The sequence below is a fragment of the Hemiscyllium ocellatum genome, chromosome 13 (genome assembly GCF_020745735.1).
Source record: "Hemiscyllium ocellatum isolate sHemOce1 chromosome 13, sHemOce1.pat.X.cur, whole genome shotgun sequence".
NCBI lineage: Eukaryota > Metazoa > Chordata > Chondrichthyes > Orectolobiformes > Hemiscylliidae > Hemiscyllium > Hemiscyllium ocellatum.
In genome coordinates this window covers 22,539,711-22,560,407 of record NC_083413.1, presented here as the reverse complement: position 1 = coordinate 22,560,407, position 20,697 = coordinate 22,539,711, and the positions used below count along the sequence as shown (strand labels likewise).

The following is a 20,697-nucleotide window of genomic DNA, read 5'->3' as shown; positions in this document are numbered from 1 at the left end:
TCTCTGTTGACCTCAAAGACTGATTAGATTCCCTACAGTATGGCAACAGGCCATTTGGCCCAACAAGTCCACACCGACCCTCCGAAGAGTAACCCACCCAGACCCATTCCCCTACCCTATATTTACCTCTGACTAATGCACCTAACACTATCGGCAATTTAGCAAGGCCAATTCACCTGACCTGCATATCTGATGATTGCTGTTATATGGATTTCAAGTTTTCAAACATTAATTTGACTCTGTTGCCAAGTTAAGGAGTTCACCAGACATGCAACAACAGCGATGTCATTAACTAGCATAAGCAGCAAACGCACTGAGATATTCGCACAGACAGCAAATCAGGCAGTTGTTTCTCCTTCTTGCAACTTTTTCAGGAAATTAAGATTCGGAGGACACAAGCGAAGCAGAAATAAGCAAACTTATAAAGAAATTTTAAATCATTAATTAATATAAATGGTAAAAAAAAATTGACTTTAGATAAGTATGAGATTTGATGTCACATGTAAAAACATATCCCTTTATTTTTCTGTATTTTTGATTGTGGAATGAAATGGAAAAAAAACACTTTTACAGCAAAGGATTAAAGAAGGAATTGTTACACTTCTCAAATTCATGTTCCTGAAACTCATTCTAAGTTGTTTACACAGCAACTTTGTTCAGCAGTAGGGGTGGTTGTTTTTGGACGACATCAGAGCATGTGTATATAATGAAATTCTGTACATGTCTGTCAGTGTGTGTGTCTGGGGGAGGTGATGCAGTTAGGGGGGCTAGAGTTCAACTACAAGGGTATATATCAACAATTCATTGATATTTACCAGTGGTTTAAATCCAATTTATTTGTAATAAATATTCATTCCTGTTAAGTGCAGAAACTCGGTCTGTTTTGTTAGCCCATGTCTGACAAGTAAACTGCGGGCTTTTTAAAAAAACTTGTATGACAAATTTGGGAATAGCCGGGCTTTACATCCAACGTGCAATCCCAATGAGGTGTCACACTAGGCCAGAGAGGTTGTTCATCAATAGTTATGACCTGATACATTGTTAAAAACCTAGTTACACTTCAGCAGCAAGATGTAACTTTGCCATTTTACAGAAAGGAAAGGCTCTTCAGTTCAGAGAGTTCTGAAAAATGCTGTCTGCAGAAATGTCATCAGCACAGTGCATGGATGGTTAACGAATCCCTGACAGCAAGTTCTGGATCTTTGCATTTAATTTCAAGCACAGATGCTATTGGGTTGCTGTCAACTTCATAGAATTTAGCCAATGTGAATACTGATGGTTTAAACATTATTACGACGTCACATTTCTGCTCAAATTATATCGAGACAATGATGGTCTGACACAATGGTGACCCACACAGTTCCTCTGCATGGCTGAGAAATTATAGAGTTGAAAAGTGTGTTGCTGGAAAAGGACAGCCAGTCAGGCAGCATCCGAGGTGCAGGAGAGTCAACGTTTCGAGCATGAGCTCTTCATCAGGAATGAGGGGTGGCCCAAGAGGGCTAAGAGATAAATAGGAGGGGGGTGGGGCTGGGGGGAGGAAGGTAGCTGGGAATGCAATAGCTGGATGAAAGTGAGGCGGTGCTGGTGATCAGTCAGAGAGGAAGGTGGAGCAGATAGTTGGAAAGGAAGATGGATTGGTCAGACAGTTCAAGAGGGCAGTGCCAAGTTAGAAGGTTGGATCTGGGATAAGGTAGGGGCAGGGGAAATGAGGAAACTGGTGAAATCCACATTAATCCCATGTGGTTGGAGGGTCCCAAGGCGGAAGAGGAGGCCAAGGATTTGTATGTCCTTGGTGGAGTGGGAGGGGAGCTTTTCCAGCACCATACTTTTCGACTCCGATCTCAAGCATCTGCAGTCACTTTCTCTGAGAAATTATACATGACAGCTCAGTAATTGCAAGACCTAGTTTCATGTGAAACCTCTTGACAAGTTCTCTCTGACCATTCTTTCAAAACTGATTTCTTTCAAAACTGATAAACAGGTTAAACCAGTTTCCAACACATTCCCACATCCAGTTGTGACCAAATGTTTGGGGTTAATATTCCCTGTTTCATATCACATTTCAACTCCCAGAAATGCTCCCCATCCTATTCAATTCTTTCATGTATACGTTACACAATTTATCGCTCCATTTGTGACTGAACACTCAGGGATCTGTGGCTAGCATGAATCAAACGCAGAGGACTTGCTGCATAAATGTGAGTTTGCGTGCCCGTCACTGAACTGATGTACTATTCTGTGCTCTTTAAGGTCAATAAATCCTCCTCAGGTGTGAAATTATCACTGCAGGACAACTATGGCTAGTCGTGCTGAACCATCACATCCTGGCTGCCAAATTTCAAAACAGAAAAGGTCTTTCTGAATTTTCTCCAGACAGCAACAGAGTCAAGGCAGTTTTTATGCTGTTTAGAGCACAGTTTGAAAAAGGGCATATTTTCCTGGTTGCTGGGTGACCTTTCACCAATCAGGGCAACGTCAACAGGGCACAAATAGTTTATGTATGTAGCCTCTGTCATAACTGGCACTGGTTGAGAGTTTATGGCTCTGAAGAAGTGTCAATGTCAATATTGTCAACCTGTCATTTGTTTATTATTCAGATGCCAATAGATATGCTGCAAACATTCCAGCATTTTTTGCATAATCTTTGTGCAGATTATATTTCATATTTAGAGACAAAAGAATTTAACAAAACCACTACATGTATTTATTCTTAGCACAATCCATTACATTATGAAGCACTCTGTTATAAAATCTGTCATCCAGAACTTTAAATTATTCAAATAAAGACATTGTTATTAAAAACGCTGGCTCCAGACAGATCCTTCAAGTTTGCTAATAGTAGTAGCAGCCAAAGGCAGCAGCAACACAGAACAGGCTGTCCTGAAAACAGACAAATTGTATTAATACAAAATTAAGACATGTTGGACATACAGTCATTATTATGGCTTGACAGGCATTGGTCAGCCTGGAGTCAAAAATGCAGGCTGACACTCTCAATTCCACTCATAAGAGATAACGTTACTGAACCAGTAATCCAGAGGGCAGAGTTTCAAATGCTTCCAATCTGAAACTGAAATGCCATAACTAGTAATGGTGACTGCAAGGTTTGTAGCCCAGGTTGAGGTTTAGGGTGTAGGTTTGCTCGCTGAGCTGTAGGTTTGATATCCAGATGTTTCATTACCTGGCTAGGTAACATCATCAGTGGCGACCTCCAAGTGAGGCGAAGCTGTTGTCTCCTGCTTTCTATTTATATGTTTGTCCTGGATGGGGTTCCTGGGGTTTGTGGTGATGTCATTTCCTGTTCGTTTTCTGAGGGGTTGATAGATGGTATCTAGATCTATGCGTTTGTTTATGCCATTGTGTTTGGAGTGCCAGACCTCTAGCAATTTTCTGGCATGTCTTTGCTTAGCCTGTCCCAGGATAGATGTATTGTCCCAGTCAAAATGGTGGGTTTTTTTCATCCGTGTGTAGGGCTACGAGGGAGAGAGGGTCGTGTCTTTTTGTGGCTAGCTGGTGTTCGTGTATCCTGGCGGCTAACTTTCTCCCTGTTTGTCCTACGTAGTGTTTATGGCAGTCCTTGCATGGAATTTTGTAGATGACATTGGTTTTGTCCATGGGTTGTACTGGGTCTTTTAAGTTTGTTAGTTTTTGTTTGAGAGTGTTGGTGGGTTTGTGAGCTACTAGGATTCCGAGGGGTCTTAGTAGTCTGTCTGTCATTTCTGAAACTTCTTTGATGTATGGTAAGGTGGTTAGGGTTTCTGGCTGTGTTTGGTCTGCTTGTCGTGGTTTGTTCTTGAGGAATCTGCGGACTATATTTTTTGAGTATCCGTTCATCTTGAATACGTTGTATAGGTGGTTCTCCTCTGTTTTCCGAAGTTGGTCTGTGCTGCAGTGTGAGGTGGCTCGTTGGAATAGTGTTCTGATACAGCTTCGTTTGTGTGTGTTGGGATGGTTGCTGGTGTAGTTAAGTATTTGGTCAGTGTTTGTCGGTTTTCTGTATACGCAGGTTTTTAGTTCTCGGTTGTCCGTTCTTTCGACTGTGATGTCCAGGAATGCGAGTTTTCCTGGACATCACAGTTGAAAGAATGGACAACGGAGAACTACAAATCTGCGTATACAGAAAACCGTCAAACACTGACCAAATACTTAACTACACCAGCAACCATCCCAACACACACAAACGAAGCTGCATTAGAACACTATTCCAACGAGCCATTTCACACTGCAGCACAGACCAACTTCGGAAAACAGAGGAGAACCAACTATACAACGTATTCAAGATGAACGGATACTCAAAAAATATAGCCCGCAGATTCCTCAAGAACAAACCACGACAAGCAGACCAAACACAGCCAGAAACCCTAACCACCTTACCATACATCAAAGAAGTTTCAGAAATGACAGACAGACTACTAAGACCCCTCGGAATCCTAGTAGCTCACAAACCCACCAACACTCTCAAACAAAAACTAACAAACTTAAAAGACCCAGTACAACCCATGGACAAAACCAATGTCATCTACAAAATTCCATGCAAGGACTGCCATAAACACTACGTAGGACAAACAGGGAGAAAGTTAGCCACCAGGATACATGAACACCAGCTAGCCACAAAAAGACACGAACCTCTCTCCCTCGTAGCCCTACACACGGATTTTGACTGGGACAGGCTAAGCAAAGACATGCCAGAGAATTACTAGAGACCTGGCACTCCAACCACAATGGCATAAACAAACACATAGATCTAGATACCATCTATCAACCCCTCAGAAAACGAACAGGAAATGACATCACCAGAAAACCGAGGAACCCCATCCAGGACAAACATATAAATAGAAAGCAGGAGACAACAGCTTCGCCTCACTTGGAGGTCGCCACTGATGATGTTACCTCGCCAGGTAAATGAAACGTCTGGATATCAAACTTACAGCTCAGTGAGCAAACCTACACCCTAAAAGTAATGGTGACCATTAAACTATCATTAATTTGTCATTAAAAACTCACCTGGTTCACTAATGCAGTTTACAGAAGAATATCTTCCATCCTTACCAAATCCACCTACAGCAATGTGGTGACTGTTCACTACCTTTCAAGCCAAAACTGCAGCAGAAAGGTTCAGGGTGAAGGCTCACACCCACCTGGGGCAATTAGGAATGGGCAAATTCTCTCACCCTTTTAAAAATTTTTTTGGTGGGATATGGGAGTGCTGCCCTCTCTGAGATACCACCTCTGAAATGGGATATTAAACCAACCTCTCAGGAAGTGCAAATCCATAGCCATCATTTCAAAGAATAGCAGCACTGTTCCCAATATTTAACATCCCCTCCCCCACCCTCTGCCTCCCACTCCATCCCCCTCAACCAACATCCAAGAATGGTTTGTTTGGTTAACATCTCATAATTGCATGGGATAGTTGACTCTGCACAAATTGACTATCCTATCACCTATGTTTTGTAGTTCTTTAGGATGCTAAACAGTGGTAAAGGAACTACAAGTCCTTCATTCTTTTCATCTTGGATACGGTCTCTAGTATCTCACCACAATAAGAATTTTAGGTATTGATTAGATTAGATTAGATTAGATTAGATTACTTACAGTGTGGAAACAGGCCCTTCGGCCCAACAAGTCCATACCGACCCGCCGAAGCGCAACCCACCCATACCCCTACATATAGCCCTTACCTAACACTACGGGCAATTTAGCATAGCCAATTCACCTGACCCGCACATCTTTGATAACTTCCAATCTCAGCAAAATTAAGGAAGTTTGCATGTTTTTTGGGAACGAAATTTCAAGTTTTGTTATTTTGTTGTTCACAGGATGTGGGTTTTTTCTGCATTAAGTGCCTATCCCTCAATGTTCTTGAGAAGGTGGTGGTGAGCTGGCTTCTCGAACAGCTGCAATCCATGTGGGGTAGGTCCACCCACAGCACTATTAGGGAAAACATTTCAGGATTTTGATCCAGCCAGATCAAGAACTAACGTATATCAATGAGATATGGGATGACGTGTGAACACAACTTTGTGCAGACTATAACATAGAGTCTTGGATGAAATCAAATTTACACAAGGTAGAAATTAGGAAACTGGTCGAGTCCAGAGTTAGCAAAGACATGGATGATTGATTCAGTAGATGAACTGAGACAGGAGTGAATGTTAGGTAATGTGAAAACTGGCAGTCTAGACGTTGATCCAGATCTGAGGCTGGAAGACTTTATAAGGGCAATGTAGGAACTCAGGGTAGTGAACAACTGGATTCAAATAGTTGATCAGGACAGGGATGATGGCAAGAACTCAAGACAACAACTTTGGTCTTCCCAGAATTTATATGCAGGAAATCTCCAATCACCCAGCACTGTGTGTTGGATAGGCAGTATGAGAAATGTGTATTACTAGAGGTATCAAGAGAGATGGCAGTGAGCTAGAGCTGTGTGCCAATTGCCATCAAGAGCTAATAGTGGTGGAGAGATGGTGAGGTCAATAAGTAAGAGATGCCAGGATTGAAGGAGATAGGGGGGAGGGAGGAAAGAGGTTTGCCTCTTTCAGAAATCCAGAAAAGGAGCACAAAATTTAAAAAAAAGGACAAGATCAGTCTAAATGCAATACAGTACAGATTTCAAAAAGAGGAAGAGCAAGCATATTATACTGGGATTAGCAACAGAGAAGCTGGATATTGGGCAGCTAAATGGTAACAATGAGACCCATCCATCTGTATCATCACACCCATCAACTAGGAAAACTACACTGCTTTCCCCACTTGATAATGACATTAAGGAACTGAATTGTGCGGTTTGTTTGATTCAGTTTGTTCTTGCTCCTCATTTGATTACTCGCAGCTGAGGGGAGGCAACTATCTGAGACCTGCTTCTGGTCATTGTCCAATAACCATTTTGGGAGTGTGCTGACAGGAACTGGGCTCTTGATATGCGGTGGTAGCATCCCTATGACTGAGCCAGAAGACTAGGTCCTACTTACTCTTAAGATGTGTAACAACATCCCTGAAAAAGATTGATTAGAAACTATTTAAAGAGAGACTGGGTTTGGTTCCATTTCCCTCACGCTGAGAAGCCTGACAACATTCACTGGCCACAGTCATATGTCGAGTAATATGGTACTGCTATGGGTACTTAAGCTGTTGTTACATTACTGGATGAGTAATCCAGACATCTGAACTAATGGCCCAGAGAATGCAAGTTCAAATTCCATGACATTGGAGATAAATTGATAGCGATTGATTATTCTTCATCAACAACTTAATTATCATTTGTTCATTAACCACCGGGAATTGTAAAGGTGACTGAGATGAACTGTAGTCTTTTATTCAGTCTGCACTTCCTACACACCCATGTTTGGTCCCCTGCCATAGAGAGAAACATTAACTTTTTTTTTAATCTGTCAACTAACTAAAGCAAAGCAGAGGTGAAACAATTATTGGTCAAGGGGAAATCCTTACTATAGATATTTCCCCAATGTGCACATTATTGCACTGGCGACACTTACATTCATATATACGTCCTGTGCAAAGTTATCTGTGTCAGCATCCCAGAAGCACCGTGCAGCCATTCTAAAGGAAACAAAAAATTGTTTTAATATAGTAACAACCAAAGTTTATATACAGCAACCAAAGCTACTGTTCACCACACACTGAAAGAAGTGGATTCAGATGAAACTTAAAAAAGGATGCATTCAATGGATATTAAGTTGCTGAAGTAAGTGAGAACGAGTCTGAATACAGAAAATTCAGGAAAGAAGTTGAAACTAAAAAAAAGCAAAGGAAGAACTGAAAAGATAATGGCAAAGGGAATTTAAAGCCATCTACATGCAAACTGTCATACAAGGTGTTGTGAAAGGCCAGGAACCAAAAAGAGAATTTACACACGGAGGCAGATAGCATGGCTGAGGTACAAGAAGGATACATTTGATCAGTCTTTAACAAAGAAGGTGATGCTGTCCAAGTGAAGGAGGAGTTAGTCTAGATACCATCTAGGTTAAAAATTGAAGAGAAAGTATCAGAAAGGCTGGCTTTACCTAAAGTTGGAGAGTGTGGTGCCGGAAAAGCACAGCCAGTCAGGCAGCATCCAAGGTGCAGAAGAATCGACGTTTCAGGCATAAGCCTTTTGTCAGGAATCGAAACGCTGATTCTCCTGTTCCTCGGATGCTGCCTAACTGGCTGGGCTTTTCCAGCACTACACTCTTTGACTCTGATCTCCAGTATCTGCAGTCCTCACTTTCTCCTGGTTGATAACAGAATGAGACAATTCTGTTACTGTGGGGATAAAGAGAGAAAATTGCAAAGGCACTGCCATAATCTTTCAATCCTTAGATACAGGTGGTAACAGAAAATTGGAGAATTGCAAATATTTCATCCTTTATTGGACAGGGATGCAAGGATAAACCCAGTAACTACAAACCAGTTCTGGATACTTCAATCAACTTGTAATAGGCATGTTATGGCACATCTTTGGGGTGAATTGAACACAGGTCTTGGCCTAGAGATAGGGACACTACCACTGTGCTACACAAGTCCCCACAGATCTGTTCTAACTTTGATGCTGGGAAAGTTTTCAGAAACAATAATCTAGGGCAGGATTTATAACGGTGTGGACAAATTAGATTAATTGAGGAAAGCGAGCACGGACTTGTTAGGGAAAATTGTGGTTAAATAATTTGACTGAGCTATTAGATAAGGGAACAGTTTAAGGGTTGATGAGGGTGGTATGGTTGATGCGATGATATCATGTTTCCAAAGGCATTTGAAAAAGTGACACATAACAAGCTAGTCAGCAGAGTCAAAACCCATGGTACAAACGGGGAAATGGCAGCATGATTATTAAGTTAGTTGCATGACAGTAAATTCAGTATTGGTCAATGGTTATTTTTCAGGCAGGACAACAGTTTATAATGGGGCGTGCCAGGACTGATGTTAGCATTCCCGTTCTTCACTATCCTATACTTATAGCTTACACCTGGATGTACAGGGTACAATTAAGAATTTGCAGCGAACATAAAACTTGGAAGTAACTGTTAGGATAGTGATAGACTCGGAAGGAACAGGCTTGAGGAATGGGATGGACACATGGCCAGATAAAACATAATGCAGCATGTATGATATATTTTGATAGGGAGGATGAGAAAAGATAAAAAAGGATACATTCTAAAGGGGACCCAGGAACAGAGAGATCTGGAAGTATAGAGTTTTCAATAAACAACAAATTAGCAAGAGGAATGCGGTTAAATAAAACTTGCTACTTAGCTCCATTAAGAAATACTGAAGCAGGTGGTTACAGAGGTAAGATTTAAGGGACATCTTAAAGGAGGAGAGATTTTTTTACACTGAGAACACTGCTATTTCTTGCAGGAACCAAAAACTGGGGAATTACTATTAAGACACCCGATATACCACTTATTCATTTACATGAATCAACAATGAAGAGCATTTACCGATTTTTCAATCATTAATCCCAGCCATCATCAGCCTCTGCCAGGAACCGAACACTCAGCCCTCATCTCTCCTCATGACATTGATGGATAAACAAAATTGAAGCTCATTCAGGATTTCGTTTATTCTTTCACAAGACGTGGGTATCACTGGCAAAGTCAACATTTATCTTCCATCCCTGACTTCCCTTGAACTGAGTGACTTGGTTAGCCATTAGGAGTCAATCACATTGTTTTGGGTCTGGAGTCACAGGCCTGTCAGACCAGATAGGGATGGCTGAATTCCTCCCAGACAGGATATTTGCGAGCCAGGTGGATTTACTACAATCAATGAGCTCGTCATGGTCACCATGATTGAGATTAGCTTTCAGTTCTGTATTATTTAGCGAGATTTGAGAAGATTTGTAGCTCAGGTTGAGGTTCTGGATCTAAGTTTGCTCATTCAGTTGGAAGGTTCATTTTCAAAGTGGTATATAAAACCAGGTACTTTTCCAAATTAGTCTAAACTTATGGTCAGCTCCAGTCTTCACCCAGATCTCTTCATTTAACTCTTGTCAATTTAACTTTTTATTCTCCTTGCAAGCTTTTCTATCTTCACTTTAAAGGTTTCTAAGCTACTCTCATAGTAGCATGTATCACATTACAAATGTTTTTTCCCCCACAAACATTTTCCTTATTGCTATATTAGGACAGGCTTTAAACCAGAATGACTAGTTGTTGGTGCTACAGTGTATCCATGATTTTGGCTGATAAATACATTAAGAATGTTGTGCATGACCTCAAGGCAGAATGTGAAATATGCATGGAAATTTTCTAAAGAGAAATAACTCATATCTGACCTCGCTCTTAAAAGTAAATGATGAGAAATTGTTCTTATCCAGACAAACCAGTTACTTGGATATATCATCAAAGATATAAAAAGAATTACTCGAAACAACATTTTTCAACTGCATCAGTAAAAGAATCACACTCGTGTTTGAGTTGGTGAGCTGTGGGTCGAGGGAGTCCTGCATTGCAATGCCAGATGTGCTGCCTTTCAGAAGCTCCATGTATCATTTCTGGTGGATTTAAAACATCCCATGGAATGTTAAGAAGGAGAGCAGTAAGAGTTCTCCCATACATCTTGGGATGATTTTTATCCCTCAGCTAACATCAATGAGCCCAAAATTTTGTGATGATCATCATACCGCTGTTTCTGAAATCTTGCCGTGTGTAAATTGATAGCTGTGTTTCCTATGACAAACAGAGTCTACACTTCAAAGCATTCCATTGGCTGTCCTGAGGCTTGAATAGCAGTATGTAAAAGTACATTTTCCCTACTTTTGTAGGGAACAGCCAGAAAGCTAATACCCAACATTGCAGAGCAAGGATAGATTGTGGAAGGCCTTTAAAAACAGAAATCGCATAAAACACTGCGTAGAAGAGCAAATTTGCAATACTGGTTAAAACTAAACTGCTGCAGCAAATACCATCTGCTGTAAAAAGCCAGTTGCAGCCATGGTAACTGTGAAGCTGCTGAATTATCATTAAAAAAAATCTGCTGAATGGAAGACCTTTATAGAAGGAACTATGGTGTCCTTATTCACTCTAGGTGACTCCAGTCTCGTATGAGTGTGGCTGACTCTTAACTACCCTCTGAAATGACCTAGCAAGCCACCTTAATTTACATTACAGTCTTTGACTTACATATTGTTTTCACGAATCTCACCAAAGCAATCAAGCTGAACAGAAATTGTCAATTTAAACTGCTCAAGGAAATTGGCTGCCTGTCAAAGCTGTTCATTGTGATCACATTTCTATGGCAACATGATGAATAAGGCAAACTATGATGGGGCAACATTGGAGCTCTGAGGTCCATAATGGAATAAAGTAGGGTAGTGTTCAGGTCTCAGTATTCTTTGGATTATTCTTCTGATGGCTACTGTACTATGTTTTCCACGGAGGTCATGCACTTGCATACCAGAACGGAAAGAAAACTTGCCAGTCTGGCTTACCTGGGATCAAAAACAAAGGCACACCAAGATCCACCATGATAATACTACACTAGCATACCACACTAATGAATACCTTTAGTGCTAAGTAACACTAGAAAAGAGTTTGCTTTGACCATCAGCATCAGGAAGACAGATGTCACAGTCTAGAATACTGCTATCCATCATTGAAAATGTGATTCTCAAGCTAAATGATAATTTCACATATCTAGGCTCTGTCATCACCAGCTATCTGTCACTTGACGCTGAAATTAATACATGTATTGCAATAGCTGCTGCGATAATGGCCAAGCTGTTTAAGAGAGTGTTGACTGGTAGCAACCTACCTGAGAAAACAAACTGTAAGCTGCCAAGCCTGTGTCTTCAGTGCATTCCTCTACAAGATTGAGATGAGAACAATGTATGTTAGGCAGGAAACTGGCTAAACAGTTTCCGCCTTCACTGTCTCAGATATATCCTTAGCATCTCTTGGTACAAAGTCACTCATTCAGAGGTTCTGGAGCTAATTCCATCAGCACAAATTATTTGCAAAACTAATGTAATTTACCATGGCTCAGCAATGTTCATCAGATGGATACTGGTTGTAATATGTCCTTCTGTATACATGGAGAACTGGCTGTTGGGTCACAGCCTCTTCAGCATCCATAACTCTACAAGGATATCTGAAAATGACATTATCAACTAGGAGACAGTTGCTGATACACATGACCTCTAGAAGCTGATTGTTTCGAAAGCGGTTGATTGGGGCAACATAAAACATAAAGCTCAGTTGGCCAAGGAAAGGGCCCAGATAAAACAGAAGACAGTCAATTTTTGTCATTGTGTGCTGCAATTGCAGCAAAGCCTGCTAGACCAGAGTGGGGTTCCTGTGTTACACCAGGTGATGCTTAACACGGAGATGGGCACCATGGGACAAACTCAACCATCTGAGGTGAAAGGTTGCTGTCACAGAGTATGGAGAGCACAACTTTAATATTTGTAGGTGACTAAAATATTGGAAGCATTGTGAACAGTGAGGAGTTCAATGATACATTCAAGAGATATTGACAATTTGGTGAAATAGAAGCACATGTGGCAGTTGAAATTTAATACAAAGAAATGTGAAGTGATACGTTTCTATCAAAAGACTAAAGAGACAATAAGTAAGAAAGGACACAAAGGGGGTGCAGCAACACAGTTGGTTTATGTAGATAAATCATTGACGGTCGGAGATCATATTCGGTAAGTGGTTAATCAGGTAAACAGGCGAGCACAGTTTAGTAGTTTAGAAAAACTGCAAAACGAAAGTCAATGATTTTACTCTGATTTTACTTCAAAGTAAAAGAAGAAAAGAAATGGCATACAGAATTCTGGGCTTAATAAAGAGAGGCACAGAGTACAAACGGTCCTGAAAATCACAGGGAAAATCCTGCTATGTGTTCTGTTAGTGGATATTTGGGGCAGTGAGGTCATTAGAAGGAACTAAAACTAGCCAGCAAAAAGTAAAGTCACCACAGTCTTACCAAACCATCGGGTTGTTCCCTCATTAGAGATGGAGGACTGGTGGTGGTTTTACCATGTCTTAGGCAAAGGAAGAGATTGAGAAGGATAATCCTTCATGGCAACCTGAGCGAGTGTCGGAATTAAACCAGCTGTCCAACCAATTCAGCTAACCAACTAGCCAGCATACAGTTGGGAAGAAGCTTTCAACTGTTGTGGTTACCCCTGCCCATGCCCCTAGAGATCTCTGCTGCAAATCATACCAATCGCAGGTTTTCCTTGAACAGCCTCACTGGCAAGGTCAAAGAACACCAATCCAAAGAAAGAGCACCTTGTGATGATGATCGAAATGTAATACCAAGTATCATTGGGCCAGGTTTAAAGCAAATCAGGATAAATAAGTAACATACTTCACTCCTTCACCTCGCTGCTCTCCAATAACGACCTGAACCACCAGTTTGTAACGCTCGAATGCGCATTCTGCAGAAATAGAACACAAAATGTGAAACATTATTGCTTTTGAATCCAAGTTTCTAAAGCAAAGCTAATGGCTATCATACATAATAAATTTAAAATTCACAGGACATTGGTGGAGCACTGTGTAAGTTTGCCTTGGAGTGAATGCAACAGATTCATTAGATTGTCACCTGAAAGATTATATGACTAGGAAGGGTTCAGAGGGGTATGGGTCAAGTGCTGGCAAATTAGGTTAGAATACCTGGTCAGCATGGACGAGTTGAACTGGAGGGTCTGGTTCCGTGCTGTACATCTCTATGACTCTATTATTGTCCTACCAGGAGAGATTGAGAAGATCAGGCACCTACTCTCTTAAGTTATGGAGTCATAGCCATGTACAGCATGGAAACAGATCCTTCGGGGGTCCAACTCGTCCATGCCAATCAGATATTCCAACCCAATCGAGTCCCACCTGCCAGCACCCAGCCCATATCCCTCCAAACCCTTCCTATTCATATAATGTTTCAGGTGCCTCTTAAATGTTGCAATTGTACCAGCCTCCACCACTTCCTCTGACAGCTCATTCCATACACGTACCACTCTTTGCATGAAAACATTGTCCCTTAGGTCATTTTTATATCTTTCCCCTCTCACCCTAAACCTATGCCCTCTAGTTCTGCACTGCCCCACCCCAATAGACTATTTATCCTAACCATGCCCCTCATGATTTTATAAACCTCTGTAAGGTCACCCCTCAGCCTCTGACGCTCCATGGAAAACAGCACCACCCTATTCAATTAGGTGAATTTGTGGCTGCCCCAGAGGTGTTCCCTGAAATGTTCCGCAAGTAGGCAGCCTGTCTCCTACAAATTCACCTGCATCTCCACACACATCATTTACTGCATCCACTGCACCCGATGTGGCCTCCTCTATATTGGGGAGACAGGCCGCCTACTTGCGGAACATTTCAGGGAACACCTCTGGGACGCCCAGACCAACCAACCCAACCACCCCGTGGCTCAACACTTCAACTCTCCCTCCAACTCCGCCAAGGACATGCAGGTCCTTGGACTCCTCCATCGCCAGACCATAGCAACACAACGGCTGGAGGAAGAGCGCCTCATCTTCCGCCTGGGAACCCTCCAAGCACAAGGGATGAACCTAGATTTCTGCAGTTTCCTCATTTCCCCTCCCCCCACCTTGTCTCAGTCAAATCCCTCAATCTCAGCACCGCCTTCCTAACCTGCAATCTTCTTCCTGACCTCTCCGCCCCCACCCCACTCCGGCCTATCACCCTCACCTTGACCTCCTTCCACTTATCGCATTTCCAACGCCCCTCCCCCAAGTCCCTCCTCCCTACCTTTTACCTTAGCCTGCTGGACACACTTTCCTCATTCCTGAAGAAGGGCTCGTGCCCGAAACATCGACTCTTCTGCTCCTTGGATGCTGCCTGACCTGCTGCGCTTTTCCAGCAACACATTTCAAGGTCTGACAATAGCCAGATAATTTGTGTATTCTCTGTGATATTGACTGAGGGCCAAATATTACCTAGAACTTTGGGCACAATTCACTGCTCTTCTTTGAAATATTGTCATTGGATCTTATACATTCGGTCAACCAGGCAGGTGGGGCTTCAGTTTAACATCTTAATCAAACGTCAGCATTGTCTGACAACACAGCACTGAGCCTTAATCCTTGTGCTCTAGCTTTGGAATGTATCTTGAACTTAGAACATGGTGAATCACAGGCAGGTATGATACCCACTGAGTCAAGATGACAAGACATTTTAAATCAGGCTGCCAGAATAGAAGGCGTGACATGGGCGGGGCAAAGGCAGTTTGAGATTGTGCAGACAAGGGCAGTTCATTTGAGAAATTAAAAGGTAATATGATAAATAGATTCAGGAGCAATGGAGGAGAGGCGAAACAAACAAGTGATGGGGACCGAAAAGGTTCGAGGATGCTGAATCAATGAATGGTAAAACGGTCTCACCTCGAGATTTTTTTATTTAGGATGGGTGCGGGCAGGACTATTGGCCATGTCACTCAGGTCCTGGAGGTCCGTAAGGGATGGCTTTTATTTTGACAGCAACAAGCAGAGTAGCTCAATAGTATTTCAAAGTGTTGGGTGAAAATAATAGCCAGATATTCTAATCGAATTCAGAAACCCTATTTCCGACCTCGATCCAATTAAAAGTTGCCAACTTATCTTCTAGTGTATCCTGCACTCGAGGTACCTGGACAAGGCTCTCCTATTGCAGGAATTCCCAAATCTAGCAGCAAAAGAAATCAGTGTAGAAACCACACCCCCATATGCAGAAGCAAGACTGCTGAGATTTCAAAGTGTAGCAGCACATATTTTGTTAGGTCCTACAAAAGGGGATGTATGTAAGGTAAGTGTGGGGTTAGGGTGGCAGTTGAGGGGGTAAGGCACCATGTGAGTGAGGTTGGTAGCATGCCAGGTATCAGACATGTATGATATTAGGGCGCCTGGTAAGTGGATGAGTGCTTAAAGTAGGTTGGATGTCAGGGGAAGTCAGGTCCAACCTTTGGAAGAGGGCGTCGGGTTCTGGGTGGGTTGGGTGGAGTCAGCGCGTCAGGGAGGAGTGAGGTTATTGGCACCCATGGGTTGAGTAGATCATTTAGGGGATAGCCCCGGTGGGTTGGGGTACTGTCAGACACCCGGCACAGTTATAGGGGATTTGAGGAGGTATAGCTGAGGTGTGGAGAGATCAGTGATAAGTCAGAATATTGGTTTAATTTCTACTCAGGAGCCAAAGCAAATGTCTAATCCTCTAACCTTTCTTGGATAGCTATTAATCTCTGAGTTGGAACTCTCTGAATTCTCCAGCTTTAATTTGGAGGGTTCCAAAAACAGAAAATTCAACTTCCCAGGAATTCCCATGGAGTTATGTGTATTGAAGATAGTGCATAATTACAACGTGCAATTCCAGTTTGAGGTGCTCCCATGACTCTCCAAATGTCAATGTCTGGCCAAAATCTGCAATGATACATAGCCACACAAATCAAGATAGAAATGATTGTCAATAGACAATTGTCAGGTCTCAAATACTTCTGCTAGAGAATGGGCTTATCCAAGCAAGGGTGCCTCATATACATAAAGAAAGGCCACTTTCCTGAAAATAGATGTTTAAAAACTATGTTTTACAGCCCTCCTCTAATTCTGGTCTCTTCCACATTCTCAAATTTACTTTCTCAGCATCCATAGTTTTCTTCTGTCTCAGCCCCAAGTTTTGGATTTTCCTCCTTAATGCTCTCTTTGGAAATACCATGAGGTGTTTTACCAAGTTGAAAGTGCTATATTAGTGCATTTAAATATACAAAAGCTGTTTATTTCCAGTGGATAGAGATGTTCTAAGCAGTATGAATTACAATTTTGAAGTCCCAACTCACCCGAATTGTACCTTGTAAAGTTAGCTTAAGTATGGACACAATGGGACACAAACATACAATTAGGAGAAAGTGAGGACTGCAGATGCTGGAGATCAGAGTCAGAGTGTGGGGTGCTGGAAAAGTACAGCCCATCAGGCAGCATCCGAGGAGCAGGAGAATGGACATTTCGAGCACGAGCTTTTCATCAGCTTATACTCGAAACGTCGACTCTCCTGTTCCTTGGATGCTGCCTTACCAGCTGTGCTTTTCCAACACCACACTCTTCAACTACAAACATACAGTACCTTTTACTTGAGTCTTTATAGCCTCTGCAATCTTCCTAGTCATGAAAGGAACTTCCTCTGGATTATAAGCCTTGTTTGATAACTCTTCCTTCAGCACATTATTGATCTTCCCTTTGACAACAGCTGTCTTGAACCTAATGACAATTATGTTAGCAATTAGTACATTCAGCCCACAGCTTTAACAGTTAATGTGCACTTGGTCTGAGCCTTATTACACCACAGCTATAACCGTTTTATACAACAAAAGACTAATATATAGTGAATCATGGCAACAGCTTTTTTTGATTTAGCAATTACTTGCCCATCTCCCCTGAAAATGTTAGGGTACAGAATTTCTTTGTCCACATTAACAGGAGTTTGGTATCAACATTTTGGACCAACATTTATTGTCCATTCCTAATTACCCTCGAAGGTGCTTTTGAACTGCCTTCTTGAACCGCTGCAGTCCACATGGTGTTGAGACTCCCACACTACTGTTAGGAATGACCAGTGAGAAAGGAACACGAATGCACTTTCCCTCCAAGTCAAGATGCTGAGAGACTTGGAGAGGAAAGTGCAGGTGGTGGTGCTCCCATGCATCTGCTGCTGTTGTCCTTTTAGATAGCTGAGGTTACAGGTTCGGAAGGTGCTGTTGTGGAATCCTCTGAGTTACAATCGTGCAGTTTGCAAGTAATATACACTGCTACCACTTTACATCAATGGTAAAGAAAGCAAATGTTTTAGGTGGTTAATGGTGCAACAAACAAGTGGGTTATTTTGTGCTCAATGGTGTCAAGGTTGACTCCGAGTCAGAGAGCTTTACAACACTGAAAGAGGCCCCTTTCCAAAGAGGCAAAGCTTCTTTCCATTCACCCTATCTATGTCCCTCACTATTTTGTACTTCTCAATCAGGGTTCCCCTCAGCTTTCTGTTCTGAGGAAAACAACCCCAATCTATCTAGTCTCTCTACACAGCTGAAATCCTCCAGCCAAGGCCACATCCGAGTATTGTTGATGTTGCACTCATCCAAACGAGTTATAATACAAAGGTTATTGGTATTCTAACAAAAACAAGGGGCAAACTGGTTAAAATTTAAACTATAACCCAGAATTAGAAGTATAGCCTATGTAATCTCAAACAAACATGCTCACACATACACAAGAGACGATGTTAACCAGAAAAGGGGGAAACATCCTTATTGACCAATGGTCAGTACACCACCAGCTAGGGTTTGACGAATTCTTACAATTTCAAGTTAACAAACTCAAAACTGTTGACAGCTGCGTAGGTTGATTAAACAAAACGTTCAGTTTGCCTGAAAATCAAGCTGGATCTAAATGTTCAGAAATGGTCACAATTCAGTTTTTAACGTTGTGGAAGGTAATCAAAATACTGAGGTGTAGAATTTATTGGACACCCACATTTCAAACAGGAGACAGAGAGAGAGACAGAGAGAGGTTTGCTGCCTACCACTGATTCTTCTGACCACCTGATGTTAAAATCAGAGGAGACAACAATTAAAATAAAGAATCCTCGGTTTCTCTCCTTTAGGTTACACGCTCTCTCTCTCCTTCCCTCCTCCTCCAGGTACACAAGTCTCCCTCTTACTGCGGGGGTACACAGTATTCCCCCTTCCCCGTACCTGTGCTGAAAAGCCGGCCTGATGCTATAGGTGTTCTCCGACATCTCACCGCAGGCCCGGTCGCCCCAGCAACAGGCATTTCCGCCCCGCCACAGCCGGTCCCCATGCACTTCCGCCCCGCTTGCTGTCCGTCCCCCTCTCGCTCCGATAGGAACATTTCTCTTCTACTTAGTACCGGGGTTCAGTTGGTCTCACCACCACCCTTTCCCACAAGCTTACTGCTCCCTGTCAATCCTCTCTACTGCCCCTTCAACCTCAATATAAAAACAATCCCTATCTCTCCAGGTGGAGGGATGCTTTTCGTCATATTAAAATGTCACAATCCAGAATACAGAGGGCTTCAAATCATATGGGAGCATAGAAGGTCAATATCAGAAAAATGCTCCGCAGCGTCAATACCAAGCAACAATATCTGGAAGACATGATTTGGAGATGCCGGTGTTGGACTGGGGTCTACAAAGTTAAAAATCACACAACACCAGGTTGTAGTCCAACAGGTTTAATTGGAAGCACTAGCTTTCAGAGTGCCACTCCTTCATCAGGTTTTTTTTTAAATCTAGAAGACAAGAATGAGAATGCCTAGATGTAAAGTGATTCGTAAAAGCAGCAAATGTGATGTAACAGAATCAATGTTTTTATCCAAAACTTATTTTTTCTCTAACCAAATGACAAAGCTAGTTAACATCTAAACTATAATCTAGAATTCAAACCATATTCCTGTCAATCCCAGACACACTGGCACAGCACTAAAAACCACAATAACTCTGCAAAGATGATATTTACAAAGAGTAAAAGAAACCCACCCTCAGTGATCAATGATTTAAAAGCTAAGGTTGAATTTGATGATGTGTCACAGTTCAGTGGGTTTCCTGTTGATAAAATTGAATTAAATACTTAAAAGGAATAGACAGTGTAGGTGTATGAATAAGATGTTTCCCTGGGTTAGGGAGTGTTGGGGTACTGTCAGACACCCGGCACAGTTATAGGGGATTTGAGGAGGTATAGCTGAGGTGTGGAGAGATCAGTGATAAGTCAGAATATTGGTTTAATTTCTACTCAGGAGCCAAAGCAAATGTCTAATCCTCTAACCTTTCTTGGATAGCTATTAATCTCTGAGTTGGAACTCTCTGAATTCTCCAGCTTTAATTTGGAGGGTTCCAAAAACAGAAAATTCAACTTCCCAGGAATTCCCATGGAGTTATGTGTATTGAAGATAGTGCATAATTACAACGTGCAATTCCAGTTTGAGGTGCTCCCATGACTCTCCAAATGTCAATGTCTGGCCAAAATCTGCAATGATACATAGCCACACAAATCAAGATAGAAATGATTGTCAATAGACAATTGTCAGGTCTCAAATACTTCTGCTAGAGAATGGGCTTATCCAAGCAAGGGTGCCTCATATACATAAAGAAAGGCCACTTTCCTGAAAATAGATGTTTAAAAACTATGTTTTACAGCCCTCCTCTAATTCTGGTCTCTTCCACATTCTCAAATTTACTTTCTCAGCATCCATAGTTTTCTTCTGTCTCAGCCCCAAGTTTTGGATTTTCCTCCTTAATGCTCTCTTTGGAAATACCATGAGGTGTTTTACCAAGTTGAAAGTGCTATATTAGTGCATTTAAATATACAAAAGCTGTTTATTTCCAGTGGATAGAGATGTTCTAAGCAGTATGAATTACAATTTTGAAGTCCCAACTCACCCGAATTGTACCTTGTAAAGTTAGCTTAAGTATGGACACAATGGGACACAAACATACAATTAGGAGAAAGTGAGGACTGCAGATGCTGGAGATCAGAGTCAGAGTGTGGGGTGCTGGAAAAGTACAGCCCATCAGGCAGCATCCGAGGAGCAGGAGAATGGACATTTCGAGCACGAGCTTTTCATCAGCTTATACTCGAAACGTCGACTCTCCTGTTCCTTGGATGCTGCCTTACCAGCTGTGCTTTTCCAACACCACACTCTTCAACTACAAACATACAGTACCTTTTACTTGAGTCTTTATAGCCTCT

The 20,697-nt window shown here is 41.9% G+C and overlaps 1 protein-coding gene across 1 annotated transcript; it reads right to left on the bottom strand.

Annotated features, from left to right (window-relative positions):
* Window positions 1-2,684: 2,684 nt before the first annotated feature.
* On the bottom strand, window positions 2,685-18,772 carry dynlt2b (dynein light chain Tctex-type 2B). Its single transcript, XM_060834064.1, has 5 exons — window positions 18,685-18,772; window positions 17,064-17,197; window positions 13,321-13,390; window positions 7,503-7,566; window positions 2,685-2,883 (listed from the first exon to the last, which is right to left on the bottom strand). Exons 1-5 carry the CDS (start codon window positions 18,726-18,728, stop codon window positions 2,836-2,838), a joined length of 360 nt encoding a protein of 119 aa, XP_060690047.1. The 5' UTR covers window positions 18,729-18,772; the 3' UTR covers window positions 2,685-2,835.
* Between the last annotated feature and the right edge of the window lie 1,925 nt (window positions 18,773-20,697).